This window comes from Solea senegalensis, linkage group LG16 (assembly GCF_019176455.1).
Source record: "Solea senegalensis isolate Sse05_10M linkage group LG16, IFAPA_SoseM_1, whole genome shotgun sequence".
In the NCBI taxonomy this organism is placed as follows: Eukaryota; Metazoa; Chordata; class Actinopteri; order Pleuronectiformes; family Soleidae; genus Solea; species Solea senegalensis.
In genome coordinates this window covers 8,042,541-8,061,715 of record NC_058036.1, presented here as the reverse complement: position 1 = coordinate 8,061,715, position 19,175 = coordinate 8,042,541, and the positions used below count along the sequence as shown (strand labels likewise).

The 19,175-nt window shown below is 39.8% G+C and overlaps 3 protein-coding genes across 6 annotated transcripts; all 3 read left to right on the top strand.

Annotated features, from left to right (window-relative positions):
- Positions 1-898: 898 nt before the first annotated feature.
- On the top strand, positions 899-9,328 carry atg9a (ATG9 autophagy related 9 homolog A (S. cerevisiae)). 2 transcript variants are annotated; one of them, XM_044047368.1, is made up of 20 exons: positions 899-1,063; positions 1,284-1,366; positions 1,759-1,910; positions 1,993-2,036; positions 2,178-2,242; positions 2,345-2,494; positions 2,881-3,022; positions 3,124-3,264; positions 3,378-3,498; positions 3,625-3,800; positions 3,886-4,008; positions 4,142-4,329; positions 4,675-4,828; positions 5,280-5,459; positions 5,603-5,815; positions 5,907-6,142; positions 6,913-7,030; positions 7,149-7,425; positions 7,685-7,830; positions 7,936-9,328. In XM_044047368.1, the coding sequence occupies exons 3-20, from the start codon at positions 1,808-1,810 to the stop codon at positions 7,942-7,944; spliced, it is 2,586 nt and encodes an 861-aa protein (XP_043903303.1). In that variant the 5' UTR covers positions 899-1,063; positions 1,284-1,366; positions 1,759-1,807; the 3' UTR covers positions 7,945-9,328. The 2 variants fall into 2 exon arrangements, with proteins under 2 accessions (XP_043903303.1, XP_043903302.1); XM_044047367.1 differs by having other exon boundaries at positions 899-1,068.
- A 284-nt stretch (positions 9,329-9,612) lies between these two features.
- LOC122782826 lies at positions 9,613-13,071 on the top strand. 2 transcript variants are annotated; one of them, XM_044047369.1, is made up of 7 exons: positions 9,613-9,857; positions 10,825-11,196; positions 11,392-11,526; positions 11,698-11,768; positions 11,890-12,051; positions 12,124-12,369; positions 12,483-13,071. In XM_044047369.1, the coding sequence occupies exons 2-6, from the start codon at positions 10,998-11,000 to the stop codon at positions 12,160-12,162; spliced, it is 606 nt and encodes a 201-aa protein (XP_043903304.1). In that variant the 5' UTR covers positions 9,613-9,857; positions 10,825-10,997; the 3' UTR covers positions 12,163-12,369; positions 12,483-13,071. The 2 variants fall into 2 exon arrangements, with proteins under 2 accessions (XP_043903304.1, XP_043903305.1); XM_044047370.1 differs by having other exon boundaries at positions 9,613-11,196; positions 11,395-11,526.
- A 1,172-nt stretch (positions 13,072-14,243) lies between these two features.
- Positions 14,244-17,456, top strand: LOC122782823. 2 transcript variants are annotated; one of them, XM_044047365.1, is made up of 7 exons: positions 14,244-14,267; positions 15,235-15,606; positions 15,802-15,936; positions 16,108-16,178; positions 16,300-16,461; positions 16,534-16,779; positions 16,893-17,456. In XM_044047365.1, the coding sequence occupies exons 2-6, from the start codon at positions 15,408-15,410 to the stop codon at positions 16,570-16,572; spliced, it is 606 nt and encodes a 201-aa protein (XP_043903300.1). In that variant the 5' UTR covers positions 14,244-14,267; positions 15,235-15,407; the 3' UTR covers positions 16,573-16,779; positions 16,893-17,456. The 2 variants fall into 2 exon arrangements, with proteins under 2 accessions (XP_043903300.1, XP_043903301.1); XM_044047366.1 differs by lacking the exon at positions 14,244-14,267 and having other exon boundaries at positions 14,274-15,606; positions 15,805-15,936.
- Positions 17,457-19,175: the final 1,719 nt, after the last annotated feature.

Here is a 19,175-nt window from a genome sequence, read left to right as displayed (position 1 = left end):
TATTTGTCAAACTGAATTTTACACTATTTTACACAAATGATGTATAAATGAAAGCATTGCATGCTTTTGTTTGACAGTGTGTTGAGTTGGAGACGGAGGTTCTGCAGCAGATCCTTCCCAATCAAACTGTTGCAGTCTCACATTCTCACACACCTGTGTAAACATATAAAGCAGTGTTCAGCAATTGGTGGCCCGTGGGCCAAAACTGGCCTGCCAGCATCAGTTTCTGGCCCAGCAGATGATTGAAAACAAATCTGATCTTTAATCTGATGATTATTTGCTTATCATCACAAAAAATAAAATTTCCATATTGAGTTCAGAGCTGTTATTCTGAAAAAATATTAACTGATTCAAATTGATTCTGTTGCTAGAATTGACAGTTAACCTAAAGTAAATGTTTGGTTAGAAAAATAAAAATAAAAACACTGCTGTTGTCATGGAGACAGCCAGGTTTGGGGAGTGGATGTCCGTAAAATAACTACTTTCATGTGTTAGGCTCAAAGAAGAATCAGTAATTCTTAAAATTGAAATGATGCACAATAAATATTAACAGAATGAGTATGTTTCTCACACACATTTGGCATTTTCTACACAGTACAGAATATCATTTCCTGTCACCCTGTTTGATTGGAAGGGCACCCATAGGAAATAAAGTTGCAAGAGCATTTCCTTTAATAAATAAATAAATCGATGTTTAACATCTTTTTTTAGCCACAAATGAATGCCAGTCAGAAAGGCTAAAGTTCTAGATAACGCTGCTCTGTGCGCGCCACTGTGACGGACCCTTCTTCAAAGCTACCGTTAAACCCCGCCTCTGAGTCAATCTGATTGGCTGATTGAGCTGTTCTTCGGTCTACTCGACCTCTGATTGGATAGCGCTACTGTTGCTCAACTGTGCTTTACGCCACACACACACTACGCTGGCTGTTTGGAAAATGAAACTGGCTCGTACATGAGTTTTAGCTATGAGAAAACGAAAACAAGGCGGTTATTAGAAGACAAACAGAAGAAAATATCACCGGCGGTAGTTTAGTATTTAAACCCGACACACGAAAGACAAACGGTAAGGTGAGTCTACGCAGCGGGATTTGGGAGGTGACGTTTGTTTTGTGTTGTTTTTGTGGGAGGCAGGCCTGTGCTGTCAATCCACGACAACAACACTTCTCGCTCTGTCACAGCAAATGACCATGTCTAGTCCGCTATCATGGACGCGTTTTGTGGATTTAGCCTCGTGTTGTTCAGTGCTGTCCCTCAGTCTGTTGTGTTCTTGTGTTATAACACAGGAAATCTTTCTTCTTCCCCTTTTTCAACTGGGAATGTTGATTAAACATGGGAGCTGTGGAGGACGACCTGTGCTGAAATGGAGGTAAAGCATGTTTCTTTAGCTAACATCAGCTTCACTTTACCTTTGCACTGAAAGCAAACCTCGTATAAAGCATGTGTTACGGTTGTTAAGGTGTGTCTTTTTAATAACCCCAAATCTATTCATTTACTAACCATGGTGCCTTTTTGACTAAATTAATATATTGTTTTATAATAATATTTGAAAATAATATTTAAAGGGGTGGGGGAATAATTTACAATTGAATTGTATTCTATTCTTATTTTTTTATATATATATATATATATATATATATATATATATATATATATATATATATTACAGGTATATTATGTACTATTTACCTCTCTCCACACCCATTATATTAACTATTCCTCTTCACGACTTTAACACTCTTTCTTATCTCTGTTCCCCAGGCTGTAGTGTTAGATTTGGCTTCTTGGTGAGACTGAAGCTGCTGTCATTATGGCACACTTTGAGACAGAGTACCAGCGGCTGGAGGCGTCCTACAGCGACTCTCCACCTGGAGAGGAGAACCTGCTGATGCATGTGCCTGAAGGAGCCAAATGTACGACACACACTTGCACAGAATCTCTTTTATGCAGGCAGTGACAGGAACACCTTTAATAATAAGCAATATTTCTTTACAGCCCACTGGCACCACATAGAAAACCTGGACCTGTTCTTCCAGAGAATATCCTTTTTTATATATATTTTGGCATCAATTCCTTGCTTTTAATATTCGCTAAATTCTCCTAAATTCGGTTGCTCTGGATGTTACGACATCTGAACTCAAATCATTTATCTAATAGTACTTGTCCTTAACGTCCTGCACGTCTATAAGCTGCATCAGAAGAATGGATTCACCTGTATGCTGCTGGGGGAGATCTTTGAATTGATGTATGTATTCTATCCATCTACAAATATTAGTATATGATGTTTTTGTGCATTAAATGTATGTTTCCTTCTGTCTCTCCCCTCACTCTTTCTTTTTCAATGCAGACAATTGCTGTTTGTGGTTGGCTTTACAGTATTTTTAGCAAACTGTGTAGATTATGATATACTCTTTGCCAACAAGTTTGTAAATCACACTGACTCATCTAAAGTCACCCTACCTGATGCCTTTCTCCCAGTGAATGTCTGCAGTGCCCGGTGAGTAATACATTTGTTATTTCTTCTTAAAGAATGTTGTGACACACCTTTAAAGAAAAAGTGATACTTGATCATTTAAATAGAGCGTCTAACATTATGATATGAAGATGTGTTCATTTCAATGTTTCTTCCTTCTTAATCACCATGATATACCATTTGTGTAACAGAACATAAACAAAAAATGTGAGACATGATATTACATTTATGTGAGTAAGAAGAATGCTGTGATTCCACTTTTTGTTTTACCTTCTAGAGCTACAGTTCTGCTGTGTACATAATCTGTAGTCACTGATAAAGCTGAAGTGTGTTAGCAGTTAGGTTGTCATTGATGCTGTTACTGCATTTTTATTTGCAGTAATAAAATGAAACTTTTTTTGTTTCACTAGTATCCTGGACAACGTATTTGTGATGTTTGTGGTGATCATATCTGGGGTCTTTTGGTTACATCGGCTGGTCAAGTTCATCTACAACATCTGCTGTTACTGGGAGATCCGATCTTTCTATATCAACGCCCTGAAGATGACCATGGTGAGACAGGCGACTAATGTCAAATTACTGATTCTGATTTTAATGTCAGGCTCATAGCATTACACAGACTTTCTTTTCTTCCCTGTCCTTGTTTTTCTCAGTCAGAGCTACCTTATGCGACATGGCAGGAGGTCCAGGCCAGGATAGTGGAAATCCAGAAGGAACACCAGATTTGCATTCACAAAAAGGAACTCACAGAGCTCGACATTTACCACAGAATCCTTCGCTTTAAAAACTATATGGTGTGTTTCATGATGTTCAAATGTAAAACACATTTTATAATTGAATCGTTCAGAAAATGATTAATTTATAACACAGCTGCTTGTCAACATAAGCAAAACCTCAATTTCTCTAGGTTGCCATGGTGAATAAATCTCTCCTTCCTGTGCGATTTCGACTTCCTGTACTTGGGGAGTCCGTATTCTACACCCGGGGGCTCAAATACAATTTTGAGCTCATCTTCTTTTGGGGGCCAGGTCTGTGTGTCTTTTTGAACTTGACTTTTTGTATCTATTTGAACAAATTTCCTCTCCTTATATATATGTATAGATATATATATTTATATATATACATATGTATAAATTCTTTATGTTTCTCTGTAGGGTCTCTGTTTGAGAATGAGTGGAGCCTAAAACCAGAGTACAAAAGAGGAGGCAACAGGCTCGAGCTGGCTGACAGGCTAGCATCTCGTATCCTGTGGATAGGCATTGCAAATCTGCTGCTGTGTCCGGTCATTCTTGTGTGGCAGATTCTCTATGCCTTCTTTAGTTACACTGAGGTAATAGCTCCAGTCAAAGACACAAACTCTAATTACCTTGCTTTTTCGTTTGGTGCTTAGATAATAGTTGTGTGTCTGTATCCAGGTGATTAAGCGAGAGCCTGGTTCTCTGGGAGCGAGGTGCTGGTCTCTCTATGGTCGCTGTTACCTGCGTCACTTCAATGAACTGGACCACGAGCTTATGTCTCGCCTCAGCAAAGGCTACAAGGTCAGTGAATTGGCTTATGTTCCTACAGTTGATGCTATTAATAACTACTGTATATTATTTTTGTCATTTATGTCAATATTAAAATGGTTTTCGTTGAAAATAATGTTATCTTTTTTTGCTTTGTTTTATCTAGGCTTCGTCCAAGTACATGAACTGTTTCCTTTCACCTCTGCTGACAGTGGTTGCTAAAAATGTAGCCTTTTTCGCTGGGTCTGTCCTGGCTGTTCTCATCGCTCTGACCATATATGACGAAGATGTTCTCGCCGTGGAACACGTTCTCTCGTCAATCACACTGCTGGGAGTGTGTATCACAGTCTGCAGGTCAGGATTCATCTGAACATATTTATCTGTCTGCTGTTCTGATCTGTCTACTTACGTATTGTTGATTTAAGGGACATGCACATATGATTTGTCAAAAATGCCTAAAAGCCTATTTTCATTATGGCCCAACAGGGAAGATGCTGTAGTACAGTACCTGAAACTAACATTAATCTAAATGCACCATACAAATTCATATTCCTCACTCCTCATACATTCAAAACGGATGCTAAAATGCAAACAACAAACAAATATACAACATGATTAAAATAACTCCTCCTACTACTCCTTCAATTCAGCCTCATACATTGTTGGACTAAGATTCTAACTCTCTCTCTCTTTCTTCAGGTCATTTATTCCTGATAAACACGTGGTGTTTTGTCCTGAGCAGCTGTTGCGGGTTATCCTGGCTCATATCCACTACATGCCTGACCACTGGCAGGGCAATGCACATAAATATGAAACCCGTGACCAGTTCTCACAGCTCTTCCAGTACAAAGCAGTGAGTAACAAGAAATCGAGACTCGGTATATACATTTGCACTAATCTTTGTGTGTCAATACTTCTTTTAAGGTATTCTATCATAGCAAGTAAGGTATAGCAATGGAACAAGATTCCATGCTTGGGTTACAACCACTAAAGATTATTGAGTAATTCATGTAAAAAGTAACTGTCCCTTTCTAACCAAAGGTCAGGTCTCTGCATATTCAAGATAATTTTATCTTGAGTACCAACAGATTAATTTTCTCAAAGTCCAAGTAGATCCACTTAAGAAAATGGTGCTTTTGTTACACTTTTGGTAATTGTGTCTCACAACTTGTAGCAACCTAAAAATCTTTAATATACAGTAAATCATAAAACACCTCACTTAAAACAAATTTTGCTCAGTCCTTGTCTGTCTATACGTTGTTCAGTTATAAAATAATTTGTTTTTGTAATCTGTTCATGTCTAGGTGTTTATTCTCGAGGAGTTGCTGAGTCCAGTGGTGACTCCCATCATCCTCATCTTCTGTCTGAGGCGAAAGTCTCTGGAGATCATCGATTTCTTCAGGAATTTCACAGTGGAGGTGGTGGGCGTGGGAGACACCTGCTCCTTTGCTCAGATGGACATCAGGCAGCACGGACACCCCGCGGTGAGGGACTGCCATAATATGTGTATACTTACATAAAGAGACATTTCAGCATTTATCATTATAAGTTATTTATTGGAGCGTAAAATGTGAGCAAAGAAGGCAGGCTTGTACGTCTCTGATTTATTGCTTTACTCCCTCTCCAGTGGATGTCAGCGGGGAAGACAGAAGCTTCCATCTACCAACAGGCAGAGGATGGAAAGACAGAGTTATCGCTGATGCACTTTGCCATCACCAATCCTCAGTGGCAGCCTCCTCAAGAAACAACACACTTCATCAGCCAGTTGAAAGAAAGAATTCACAGAGAGGCCACTGGGGTTCCATCGGACACACATCCACTCTCCCTGTCAGAGTCTGAGGTACAGAGTGAAGCTAGTGGTCATTCCTTGTATCACTGTGTTGTGAGATGCAGCTCCGTGTCAACCACACTTTCTCTTTTCTCACTCTTAGCCGAGGAGCCTCATAGCAAACCTCTTGACAGGTCCGTCTGCACTGGGCTCGGTTCATTTTGGCAAGGATAACTTTTTGACCAATCATGCAGCAGCTGGCATCAGCGACGGAGCATCTGCCTTGTGCTCCCTTTCCCCAGTCAGCGGCAGTTTGCACCTGAGAGGTAGTCTGAGTGCAGCCCACAGGAGCGCTGGCTGCTACACTTCAACCATGAGCAAGGGAATGGCAGGCTCTGGGTAAGGAAGTGATCCCTCTCAGATATGCCTCAAATTAAATTCTTTTCAGACTACACTAAGTAGCGCTGTGAAATGATCATTTAAAACAAAGACTTGTGATTAATCACAGAAATTTCATAGTAAATTGCCTTTATTGAAGTCAGTCAGTCAGTCATCATCTAACCGCTTTATCCTCCACCAGAGGGTCGCGGGGGGTGCTGTGCCAATCTCAGCTACATCGGGCGATAGGCGGGGTACACCCTGGACAGTTCGCCAGTCCATCGCAGGGCCACACACAACTAGAGACAAACAACCATTCACTCTCACACTCCCTACGGTCAATCTAGAGTGTCCAATTTACCTAATCCCACATTGCATGTTTTTGGACTGTGGGAGGAAGCCGGAGAACCCGGAGAGAACCCACGCACACACGGGGAGAACATGCAAACTCCATGCAGAAAGGCCCTTGTTCCAACCGGGGCTCGAACCCGGGTCTTCTCGCTGCAAGGCGAGCGTGCTAACCACTACACCACCGTGTGGCCCCGCCTTTTTTGAAGTCCTTATTAATAATGGAAAGCAACTCTAAATAGTGTATGTTAATTGGGAATCAATGAAAGCAAAGAAAGTCACCCTATTAACTTCAAATTTAGATTTATTTGATTATTTGGACAATTATTTAGACAATCTAAAAAGACACAGGCATTATCTATTACTGTCTATCAGCTTCAGCTTTCTATGTTCTCGTCCCTTTGTTTTTATCTTAATATCCTAACGTCTCTGCTTCTGTATAGGACTGATGCCCGAACTGTGAGCTCAGGCAGCAGTGCATGGGAGGGTCAACTCACCAGTTTGGTCCTATCAGAGTATGCCTCCACTGAGATGAGCATCCATGCACTTTACATGCATGAGGTAAATACTTATGTTCACACATACGAGAGGTTGGCTTGTGATGTTGAATATCTGCGAGATCCCCTCCGTCTTGTGCCTTGTGTACCTGTAATGTCGCCTGTGTGTTTTGTCCACGTAGCTTCATAAACAGCAGTCCCGTGGTGAGATGTCTCGTCACACCTGGCACAGGCAGGAGAGTGACGAAAGCAGCGACAGCATTCCCGATGAAGTGAGGAGTCACACCACCCCTCATTCAAGGAATTTCCCCCACTCACACACCTTCCCCACCACAGTTTCCAGCCCTAGTACCATTCCCACTTCAGCTTCAGCTTCAGCCACCAGCAGTACCACCATGGGCCAGGAAGCGGCGTCATCACAGGGTGGCAGCCATCGGCGATTTAGTGGACCTACCACAGGTGTCTGCAGTTACCTCTTCAAATGCATATATAAATATATACAGTGCTTAATAAATGTATTAGACCACCATCAAAGCCACAGCTGCCATAAACTAACAACATTGGTATTTATCAAATAATTTTTAAGTTTCTGTAATGGTTTACTCTTTATTCAAAATAATAGTATTAATGCTAAAATATAATAATTCAACTATGAAACAAACCAAACACATTTGTGCTGATTCTATTACATTTTAACAACCACACTGTTTTCTCCCAGACTCGTTTGGTGCGGGGGGGAGAGTAGTGAGGTCGGCCCGCGTCCCCATGGGAGGATGGGCAGAAGATGTTCAGGGAGCAACACGGCACCATGAGCCACTACCAGAGGAGAGCTCTGAGGACGAAATGCCTCCTCACATACACAAGGTGAACAGTGTCTGTGGGTTTGGTTGGGATACGTCTACTTTTCCTATTTGCACCACAATTAAAACTATTGTTTTTCTCTCTCTCTCCCTTTGTCTTTCTCTTCAGGTTACATAACTAAGTCATGTGAATACGTATCAGTGCCCCGCTGTCCACAGACAATAAAATGAAAGTCATAATCATTGACTGAACCTCTCTCCAGGATTGACCATTTGATAGAACACAGATGATCTCAACAAATTCTTGTGCACTGAAAGCATCTGGACATTGACAGACAGTGATCCTATCACATCATGACTTGATGTTATGACAAAAATCTCTGAATTTGTGGATCAGAACCGCCCTACAAGAATAAGTTGTGTCCTAAAGCCATCAATCACTTTAGATTACACTTGTTTTTATAATGATAACTTAGTGAAAGTACTTGTGTTGCTGAGTAACTGTAATTCTGAACACCACTGGCTTAAAACATGAAGCAATTTAACCAAATTGTGTTCATATACAAATCATATATCATGAGATGTGAAATTGGAAGCATGTGCGTCTCTCTAACAATATCAACATTAATTCATCATCTTTCTTATCACCTGAAGTTAAGTGCATGGACTTGTATCGCGTGAATCTGCTCCTGTACCAACAGCAGTCGCCTGTGCATCCTGCTCTGCTTGCAAACCTGCCTCTTTTTAATTTCTTTGTGCTTTCATTGTATCACAAAGGTAAAGTGAATTCTTGAAAACATTTTCCTGATTCATAGCTCAGTTTGCACAGATAGGCTATCATTTTAAAGACAAGTTGGACTGTGCACATACTGCACTGTGTGATAAATGTTACCACGTCCATACAACAACATTATTAATCAGTTTGAAGGGCAGAATAATTTCACACATAACCCGAGATGAGGTAAACAAGAACATTCAGATTTCACCTTGGTTTATTGTTTACCATTTACTATACGATACTATATTTTAAAAGATATTCGGTAAATGGTGTGGTAGGCAAACAAGGCTGTTTAAAGCATGTAATAGTGACTTATGTGTCTAAAGCAAGCCCACGAGCACAAGTGTATGACTATCATCCACTCATCTTCTCCCCTACAGCAAGAACACTGACCATCCTCCACATCCTGCTCACTCACAGCATGACCTTCATCTGTGTCCTTCATCATTCATCAGCCACACTTCTTCAAAGGGAATATGCACTTTAATAAGTTAAAGCAGAGGGTGTCACTTAACTCAGATTGTATGTTTTCATACATGTGTTTTTATTGTTTTATTTATCAAAGGGGACGTGCCATGATTAACACGGTGAAGAGTTGTGCATACTGTTGTACATTTGGTTTGGGGTTAAGAAACCTGTCTCACAAGCTTGACTGAGAATATTGTCATGCAGTAATCCAGTGCTGTAAAGTTAGATTCAAAATTAGCAGTTGTTTTTTTGTTTTATATGTCATGTGAATATTTTGTACAGCTGTAATTTCATCCATTAAAGACAATGCATTGATTCTGTGTGTAAACTGAAAAGTGACAATTACTGAAAGGCGTCTAATGAGGATGAATTTCTTATCTATAGGCCCAGAGCTAACGGCTAACCCGTTAGCGGCTATGCAGTTAAGACACATACAATCGTTTTTAGCTGTTAGCGGCCCACACCACCGTCGATTTTCCCTTCCTAAGCTACTTAGCGAATAGAATGGTTCAAGAATATTCAAACGCAACATGAGAACTACTATATCTTTGTCTGTTTGTCGATATATTGTGTCTCCTATGGCCATCGTGCAGAGCCCGGATAGCTCCCCATGTCACCTGTCAGTCGAGCTCCGGCCGTCATGTGAGAGCCAATGAAATCACTCCTCGCTACCAAGAATTCTACCAAGAATTGACCAATCGGGTGGCGCCCCACTACCAAGAATTGCGAGAACCAATCACCGCTCGTCATGGGCTACCAAGATTTGACCAATCGCAATCGGTATCGCTACCAAGATTTGAGAGACGCTATTTCGTCCAGACCGTCATCTTTTGCTGCATTTTACAGTAAGTTCCGTGCCACTCTAACGTTTCAAAGTGTTTATATCACATTGTTATATATGTTTATTATACAAATAAAAGTATACTCTGGTGCCAGTTAGCTAGCACACCCGGTAACGTTAATGATGAACGTTTCATTTATTTGCGTTGCATGTAACCTAGCTGACAGTGACAACATACGAACGACTGTAACATTAACAGACGGACAATTCTCCATTTTTTTTAGCTTTTTCACCTACCGATAATGACTGTAATTTATTTCAGTACGCTTACAACGGTCACAACTGTATGCTTGTTTGCATAGGAAATCGTGTAACGCGACTACACTGTTAATAACGGGCTGGCGACTTATCTTACAGTTTACCAACGTAATATTTGCTTTAATTACTTATTTAGATCAAAAAGAGGCCAAAACAGATATGTATAGATAAGTCAATATAGTTTGAGTGTTATGATAACTTATTATATTCTGTATTAAAGTATACAAACAGCTAAGAATTGCATTATTACATTAAGAAAGAAGATAAAGCATTTAAAATATAATATATAATATAAGAAACATATATTTTTAAGACAGATACTCTGTTAAAGTTGGAATGATTTTGTATTCAGACACATTGATCTTTTAATTTTATTTATATGTGCTTGAATCTTCACTGATATGTTTATAAGAGATTGATCAATAAAGTTTTGAATAGATATACACTTTATCTATGAAGAATAAATCACATTGTCATTTCATGAGAAGAGGTAACAAATATTTTATTCCAACTTTATGGGCAACAGTGAATACACAAACATACATTCATGTCCCCACACATTCATATATGCATAGGCCTACTTCTACTTTCACACATATGCATGCTTGCATCTATGCATTACTGAAGAAGACTGAGTGAAAATTCTATAAATGTATTTGCAGTAAGAGATCAGACCAAGCTTATTTTAACTGTTGTTTGTTTTCCAACCATAGAGAATGGATCCTAAATTTAGGAAGAGGGCTGAGAATGCGCTGGGCTATGCTGGATATGTGGTGGCATCAATGTCGGAGGAATCAGGAAGCTCTGATTCAACCTCGTCAATAAAAGAGCCTTGCTGAAGTATATTTCGCTGTATCCGGAGGGACGTTATGCCATTCAGTTCAAGATGGAGGCGAGATCCACAAGTCAGCGTAAACCAGCCACCTCCACACAGGCCTCCACCTCATCACAGCCCTCCACCTCACCGCGACCATCCTCAGTGCCTGTATCCTCCCTGCGGTCATTGTTGACAGGGAAAGGTGTGTCCCAGCAGAGCATCCACAAGTCTGTCAAGAGGCTGTTTATGCCACCAAAGTTTCATCCATGTAAGTATACAACTAGAAAAAGGATTCTGTGTAACATGGAGTTGTAGATGTTTTCATATTTGTAATGTATTCTGCTGTTAAGTGTAAAGGTTCCAATAATAATGACTTATATAAAACATGTTTAGATTGGAGGCTGTCTCACTATAGAGGCAACAACACTGTTCATTACACTGTTTATCTGTGTCCTTCCCATAGCAGCTGTACCTGTGTGCCCCCCAGTTTGTGAGGACAGTGGGAGACCTGCTGGATCTAATCCCAGCCTTGGTCCCCAGCTTCAAACCGACACTCCTCAGACCTCTCAGGATGTGGAAATGCTCTGCACTCATCAAGGTCAGAGGTCAAAGCATGTCCTAATCAAACTGTTGCATACTTAAAAGACAGATGCATAGCAGTCTAAAACTGCTAAAAGACAGATGCATAGCTGTCTAAAACGCATTGTTAGTGCATACTTGTTTTATCCATCATAACAATTGCTCTTTGCTTAAATGTGTTCTAAATTAGCTCCCCAGCAAGATGCTCCTAGTGTGGCAGAGGAACAGCCTTCAACATCATCATGCTCCACCAGTCATGATGTAGGTTAACATTTTGATGATGTTTTTAACTTCTTTCGGGTTACATCTGTAATAAAATCAAATAGGCGTAATATTTGAAAATACTTTCTTTCTTTTTTTATCACTATTTTGTTTAATGTAGGACTCTGTTGGACCAGACAACATTGAGGGCTTCCAAGCTGTCCAGGACTTGACGGGACACTTATTTACATTAAAAGACCACAGTCTATCAAGACACAATCTCCAAAGGGAGATTCAGGGCCACAAAAAAAAATGTTGCACCTGGTGTAGAGAGTACAAAGCGGTATGTATGACAATGCTACATACTATTATATAATGTCTTTTATGAACACTAATGCTGCCCATACCTTTGCAGATGCTTTGCAGGAGGGAAAAGCCCAGCACAGTGGCCTGACTGCAATCGTGTGTGTGAGGCACTTTTTATTCAACTTTGCAAGGGGTATCGTGGACCCAGGCGCATTGATGGAGTCAGGAAAGAGCGTTGGAGCCTTGTCACCAAAGCATATCTTCACATCCGCCAAGTCATTCTAAATAATGCCATGGTGATGGAGAAGACCACCATCCAGCTCCCGGTGATGAATACTGCAACCATCGCTAGTTGGTGAGTTAATAAAAGGGAATAACATAGTATCTGTGCTCTGTTCTGTGTAGATATATTGCATATATATGATACACTATGGTATACAAACAAATGTATACTTTGAATATTTTTAGGTACAATAAACTTCAGAAAAAGCAGGAGAAGAGCATGCTGGAGCAAGGCCTGTCTATTCCAAAGAACACTAATGTGAGCCCAGAGAGCTTGCCTCTTGCAGTTGTGAGGAAAGACAGGCCCTGTGTCCCGACCAGCAGTGTGGCAAATCCCCACATCTTTGTCCTGCCCTCTAACACGGCAGGGACCGCGCAGCTGAAACAGCGACGGAACCTGCCAGTGACTCCATCTGCAATTCGGCCACCATTCCTTGCAGCTCTCGATCAACCTCTTCATCCTCCCCAGCCTGTACCACAACCTCTCCTGCTTGCACCACAACCTCTCCTGCTTGCACCACAACCTCTCCTGCCTGCACCGCAACCTCTCCTGCTTGCACCACAACCTCTCCTGCCTGCACCACAAGCAGTACTTCGGAAATTGGTACTGCCAAGCCACAGCCACTACAACTCTGGCTGAGTGGAAGGCCTCATTTGAAGCCCGGGGTTATGGCAAAAGGAAAGATGCACCACCACAGTAATTTTGTATTTGTATTGTATTGTATTTGTCTTCACTTATCTAATATTATATATATTCTATTCTAGTTTGTTGTGTTAATAATAATCTATTTTATTTATTCGATTATATTCTGTTGTGGTACTATGTGTGTGTGTATATAAGGTATTCTGTTCTGTTTTATATGTATATATTATTGTATATTGCTATTTGTTATCTGTTATATACACTGTTTCACTGGAGTTGCATTATTGTTTACATGTGTATATATTTATTAGAATGCTCACTCTTTTTTTTACTGATTTTATTACTGCACTGGTTGTTTTTATTTGTTTGTAATAAATTTGTATTCAGATGGCTTTGTCCATCAAGTGTTATTTTGCATTCAAATACAATATACATTATAATATAAGATAATCCTTTATTAGTCCCATGCACAGGAGGAAATTTTCACACACACCACATGGGGGGGTATTATCACACCAGAGATAATAATTTAGCCATTATCCATCATATCAAAGGGCCAAGTTGCAAGTTATTGTAATTCTGCAACAAAGGTGTGTGTAATATTACTTCTACTTACTCATCAAAATCAAGTTATATGACATTCATCATTTAATTACTTGATGATTGTCTATTGCTTAATCATATGATAAGCATACACATCTTTATTTTACAGCCAATGCTTGTGATAGACAATATATACGTTTTACATAAAAAGAAAATGGTAACCTTATACCTTTCATATTACTGGTAATAGTAGTCAATAATTGTGCTAAACGATATTTCAATGTTAACATACAGCACACAATGTTGGTAAACTTATACATGTTATATTATAACGTTAACAGTCATTAATTGTGATAAACTAGATACTGAAATGTTTACAAACACCAAAAACGGCTTTATTAATTAATACCATAACCAATTTACAATGCAGTTCGCTTCAAAAGTGACGGGAGACACGGGACGCGAACCGTAACCGCAACGGCATATCATGGTAGGGTGTTGCGATTTCTCGTTCTCGGACCTCGACAAACGGGCTATTTTCTGCTCCCCCATGTCACCTGTCAGTCGAGCTCCGGCCGTCATGTGAGAGCCAATGAAATCACTCCTCGCTACCAAGAATTCTACCAAGAATTGACCAATCGGGTGGCGCCCCACTACCAAGAATTGCGAGAACCAATCACCGCTCGTCATGGGCTACCAAGATTTGACCAATCGCAATCGGTATCGCTACCAAGATTTGAGAGACGCTATTTCGTCCAGCCCGTCATCTTTTGCTGCATTTTACAGTAAGTTCCGTGCCACTCTAACGTTTCAAAGTGTTTATATCACATTGTTATATATGTTTATTATACAAATAAAAGTATACTCTGGTGCCAGTTAGCTAGCACACCCGGTAACGTTAATGATGAACGTTTCATTTATTTGCGTTGCATGTAACCTAGCTGACAGTGACAACATACGAACGACTGTAACATTAACAGACGGACAATTCTCCATTTTTTTTAGCTTTTTCACCTACCGATAATGACTGTAATTTATTTCAGTACGCTTACAACGGTCACAACTGTATGCTTGTTTGCATAGGAAATCGTGTAACGCGACTACACTGTTAATAACGGGCTGGCGACTTATCTTACAGTTTACCAACGTAATATTTGCTTTAATTACTTATTTAGATCAAAAAGAGGCCAAAACAGATATGTATAGATAAGTCAATATAGTTTGAGTGTTATGATAACTTATTATATTCTGTATTAAAGTATACAAACAGCTAAGAATTGCATTATTACATTAAGAAAGAAGATAAAGCATTTAAAATATAATATATAATATAAGAAACATATATTTTTAAGACAGATACTCTGTTAAAGTTGGAATGATTTTGTATTCAGACACATTGATCTTTTAATTTTATTTATATGTGCTTGAATCTTCACTGATATGTTTATAAGAGATTGATCAATAAAGTTTTGAATAGATATACACTTTATCTATGAAGAATAAATCACATTGTCATTTCATGAGAAGAGGTAACAAATATTTTATTCCAACTTTATGGGCAACAGTGAATACACAAACATACATTCATGTCCCCACACATTCATATATGCATAGGCCTACTTCTACTTTCACACATATGCATGCTTGCATCTATGCATTACTGAAGAAGACTGAGTGAAAATTCTATAAATGTATTTGCAGTAAGAGATCAGACCAAGCTTATTTTAACTGTTGTTTGTTTTCCAACCATAGAGAATGGATCCTAAATTTAGGAAGAGGGCTGAGAATGCGCTGGGCTATGCTGGATATGTGGTGGCATCAATGTCGGAGGAATCAGGAAGCTCTGATTCAACCTCGTCAATAAAAGAGCCTTGCTGAAGTATATTTCGCTGTATCCGGAGGGACGTTATGCCATTCAGTTCAAGATGGAGGCGAGATCCACAAGTCAGCGTAAACCAGCCACCTCCACACAGGCCTCCACCTCATCACAGCCCTCCACCTCACCGCGACCATCCTCAGTGCCTGTATCCTCCCTGCGGTCATTGTTGACAGGGAAAGGTGTGTCCCAGCAGAGCATCCACAAGTCTGTCAAGAGGCTGTTTATGCCACCAAAGTTTCATCCATGTAAGTATACAACTAGAAAAAGGATTCTGTGTAACATGGAGTTGTAGATGTTTTCATATTTGTAATGTATTCTGCTGTTAAGTGTAAAGGTTCCAATAATAATGACTTATATAAAACATGTTTAGATTGGAGGCTGTCTCACTATAGAGGCAACAACACTGTTCATTACACTGTTTATCTGTGTCCTTCCCATAGCAGCTGTACCTGTGTGCCCCCCAGTTTGTGAGGACAGTGGGAGACCTGCTGGATCTAATCCCAGCCTTGGTCCCCAGCTTCAAACCGACACTCCTCAGACCTCTCAGGATGTGGAAATGCTCTGCACTCATCAAGGTCAGAGGTCAAAGCATGTCCTAATCAAACTGTTGCATACTTAAAAGACAGATGCATAGCAGTCTAAAACTGCTAAAAGACAGATGCATAGCTGTCTAAAACGCATTGTTAGTGCATACTTGTTTTATCCATCATAACAATTGCTCTTTGCTTAAATGTGTTCTAAATTAGCTCCCCAGCAAGATGCTCCTAGTGTGGCAGAGGAACAGCCTTCAACATCATCATGCTCCACCAGTCATGATGTAGGTTAACATTTTGATGATGTTTTTAACTTCTTTCGGGTTACATCTGTAATAAAATCAAATAGGCGTAATATTTGAAAATACTTTCTTTCTTTTTTTATCACTATTTTGTTTAATGTAGGACTCTGTTGGACCAGACAACATTGAGGGCTTCCAAGCTGTCCAGGACTTGACGGGACACTTATTTACATTAAAAGACCACAGTCTATCAAGACACAATCTCCAAAGGGAGATTCAGGGCCACAAAAAAAAATGTTGCACCTGGTGTAGAGAGTACAAAGCGGTATGTATGACAATGCTACATACTATTATATAATGTCTTTTATGAACACTAATGCTGCCCATACCTTTGCAGATGCTTTGCAGGAGGGAAAAGCCCAGCACAGTGGCCTGACTGCAATCGTGTGTGTGAGGCACTTTTTATTCAACTTTGCGAGGAGTATCGTGGACCCAGGCGCATTGATGGAGTCAGGAAAGAGCGTTGGAGCCTTGTCACCAAAGCATATCTTCACATCCGCCAAGTCATTCTAAATAATGCCATGGTGATGGAGAAGACCACCATCCAGCTCCCGGTGATGAATACTGCAACCATCGCTAGTTGGTGAGTTAATAAAAGGGAATAACATAGTATCTGTGCTCTGTTCTGTGTAGATATATTGCATATATATGATACACTATGGTATACAAACAAATGTATACTTTGAATATTTTTAGGTACAATAAACTTCAGAAAAAGCAGGAGAAGAGCATGCTGGAGCAAGGCCTGTCTATTCCAAAGAACACTAATGTGAGCCCAGAGAGCTTGCCTCTTGCAGTTGTGAGGAAAGACAGGCCCTGTGTCCCGACCAGCAGTGTGGCAAATCCCCACATCTTTGTCCTGCCCTCTAACACGGCAGGGACCGCGCAGCTGAAACAGCGACGGAACCTGCCAGTGACTCCATCTGCAATTCGGCCACCATTCCTTGCAGCTCTCGATCAACCTCTTCATCCTCCCCAGCCTGTACCACAACCTCTCCTGCTTGCACCACAACCTCTCCTGCTTGCACCACAACCTCTCCTGCCTGCACCGCAACCTCTCCTGCTTGCACCACAACCTCTCCTGCCTGCACCCCAAGCAGTACTTCGGAAATTGGTACTGCCAAGCCACAGCCACTACAATTCTGGCTGAGTGGAAGGCCTCATTTGAAGCCCGGGGTTATGGCAAAAGGAAAGATGCACCACCACAGTAATTTTGTATTTGTATTGTATTGTATTTGTCTTCACTTATCTAATATTATATATATTCTATTCTAGTTTGTTGTGTTAATAATAATCTATTTTATTTTTTCGATTATATTCTGTTGTGGTACTATGTGTGTGTATATAAGGTATTCTGTTCTGTTTTATATGTATATATTATTGTATATTGCTATTTGTTATCTGTTATATACACTGTTTCACTGGAGTTGCATTATTGTTTACATGTGTATATATTTATTAGAATGCTCACTCTTTTTTTTACTGATTTTATTACTGCACTGGTTGTTTTTATTTGTTTGTAATAAATTTGTATTCAGGTGGCTTTGTCCATCAAGTGTTATTTTGCATTCAAATACAATATACATTATAATAAAAGATAATCCTTTATTAGTCCCATGCACAGGAGGAAATTTTCGCACACACCACATGGGGGGGTATTATCACACCAGAGATAATAATTTAGCCATTATCCATCATATCAAAGGGCCAAGTTGCAAGTTATTGTAATTCTGCAACAAAGGTGTGTGTAATATTACTTCTACTTACTCATCAAAATCAAGTTATATGACATTCATCATTTAATTACTTGATGATTGTCTATTGCTTAATCATATGATAAGCATACACATCTTTATTTTACAGCCAATGCTTGTGATAGACAATATATACGTTTTACATAAAAAGAAAATGGTAACCTTATACCTTTCATATTACTGGTAATAGTAGTCAATAATTGTGCTAAACGATATTTCAATGTTAACATACAGCACACAATGTTGGTAAACTTATACATGTTATATTATAACGTTAACAGTCATTAATTGTGATAAACTAGATACTGAAATGTTTACAAACACCAAAAACGGCTTTATTAATTAATACCATAACCAATTTACAATGCAGTTCGCTTCAAAAGTGACGGGAGACACGGGACGCGAACCGTAACCGCAACGGCATATCATGGTAGGGTGTTGCGATTTCTCGTTCTCGGACCTCGACAAACGGGCTATTTTCTGCTCCCCCATGTCACCTGTCAGTCGAGCTCCGGCCGTCATGTGAGAGCCAATGAAATCACTCCTCGCTACCAAGAATTCTACCAAGAATTGACCAATCGGGTGGCGCCCCACTACCAAGAATTGCGAGAACCAATCACCGCTCGTCATGGGCTACCAAGATTTGACCAATCGCAATCGGTATCGCTACCAAGATTTGAGAGCCGCTATTTCGTCCAGACCGTCATCTTTTGCTGCATTTTACAGTAAGTTCCGTGCCACTCTAACGTTTCAAAGTGTTTATATCACATTGTTATATATGTTTATTATACAAATAAAAGTATACTCTGGTGCCAGTTAGCTAGCACACCCGGTAACGTTAATGATGAACGTTTCATTTATTTGCGTTGCATGTAACCTAGCTGACAGTGACAACATACGAACGACTGTAACATTAACAGACGGACAATTCTCCATTTTTTTTAGCTTTTTCACCTACCGATAATGACTGTAATTTATTTCAGTACGCTTACAACGGTCACAACTGTATGCTTGTTTGCATAGGAAATCGTGTAACGCGACTACACTGTTAATAACGGGCTGGCGACTTATCTTACAGTTTACCAACGTAATATTTGCTTTAATTACTTATTTAGATCAAAAAGAGGCCAAAACAGATATGTATAGATAAGTCAATATAGTTTGAGTGTTATGATAACTTATTATATTCTGTATTAAAGTATACAAACAGCTAAGAATTGCATTA

What these genes read in the sequence shown, in the direction of transcription:
- LOC122782823 (XM_044047365.1), top strand. Translation starts at nt 15,408, where the DNA reads ATGGAGGCGAGATCCACAAGTCAGCGTAAACCAGCCACCTCCACACAG. An exon ending in CATGCTCCACCAGTCATGAT is followed by an intron (nt 16,179 to 16,299) that starts GTAGGTTAACAT and finishes TGTTTAATGTAG; the next exon opens with GACTCTGTTGGACCAGACAA. An exon ending in GGTGTAGAGAGTACAAAGCG is followed by an intron (nt 16,462 to 16,533) that starts GTATGTATGACA and finishes ATACCTTTGCAG; the next exon opens with ATGCTTTGCAGGAGGGAAAA.
- atg9a (XM_044047368.1), top strand. Translation starts at nt 1,808, where the DNA reads ATGGCACACTTTGAGACAGAGTACCAGCGGCTGGAGGCGTCCTACAGC. An exon ending in CATCTTCTTTTGGGGGCCAG is followed by an intron (nt 3,499 to 3,624) that starts GTCTGTGTGTCT and finishes GTTTCTCTGTAG; the next exon opens with GGTCTCTGTTTGAGAATGAG. An exon ending in TCTCCCTGTCAGAGTCTGAG is followed by an intron (nt 5,816 to 5,906) that starts GTACAGAGTGAA and finishes TCTCACTCTTAG; the next exon opens with CCGAGGAGCCTCATAGCAAA.
- LOC122782826 (XM_044047369.1), top strand. Translation starts at nt 10,998, where the DNA reads ATGGAGGCGAGATCCACAAGTCAGCGTAAACCAGCCACCTCCACACAG. An exon ending in AATGCTCTGCACTCATCAAG is followed by an intron (nt 11,527 to 11,697) that starts GTCAGAGGTCAA and finishes GTTCTAAATTAG; the next exon opens with CTCCCCAGCAAGATGCTCCT. An exon ending in CATGCTCCACCAGTCATGAT is followed by an intron (nt 11,769 to 11,889) that starts GTAGGTTAACAT and finishes TGTTTAATGTAG; the next exon opens with GACTCTGTTGGACCAGACAA.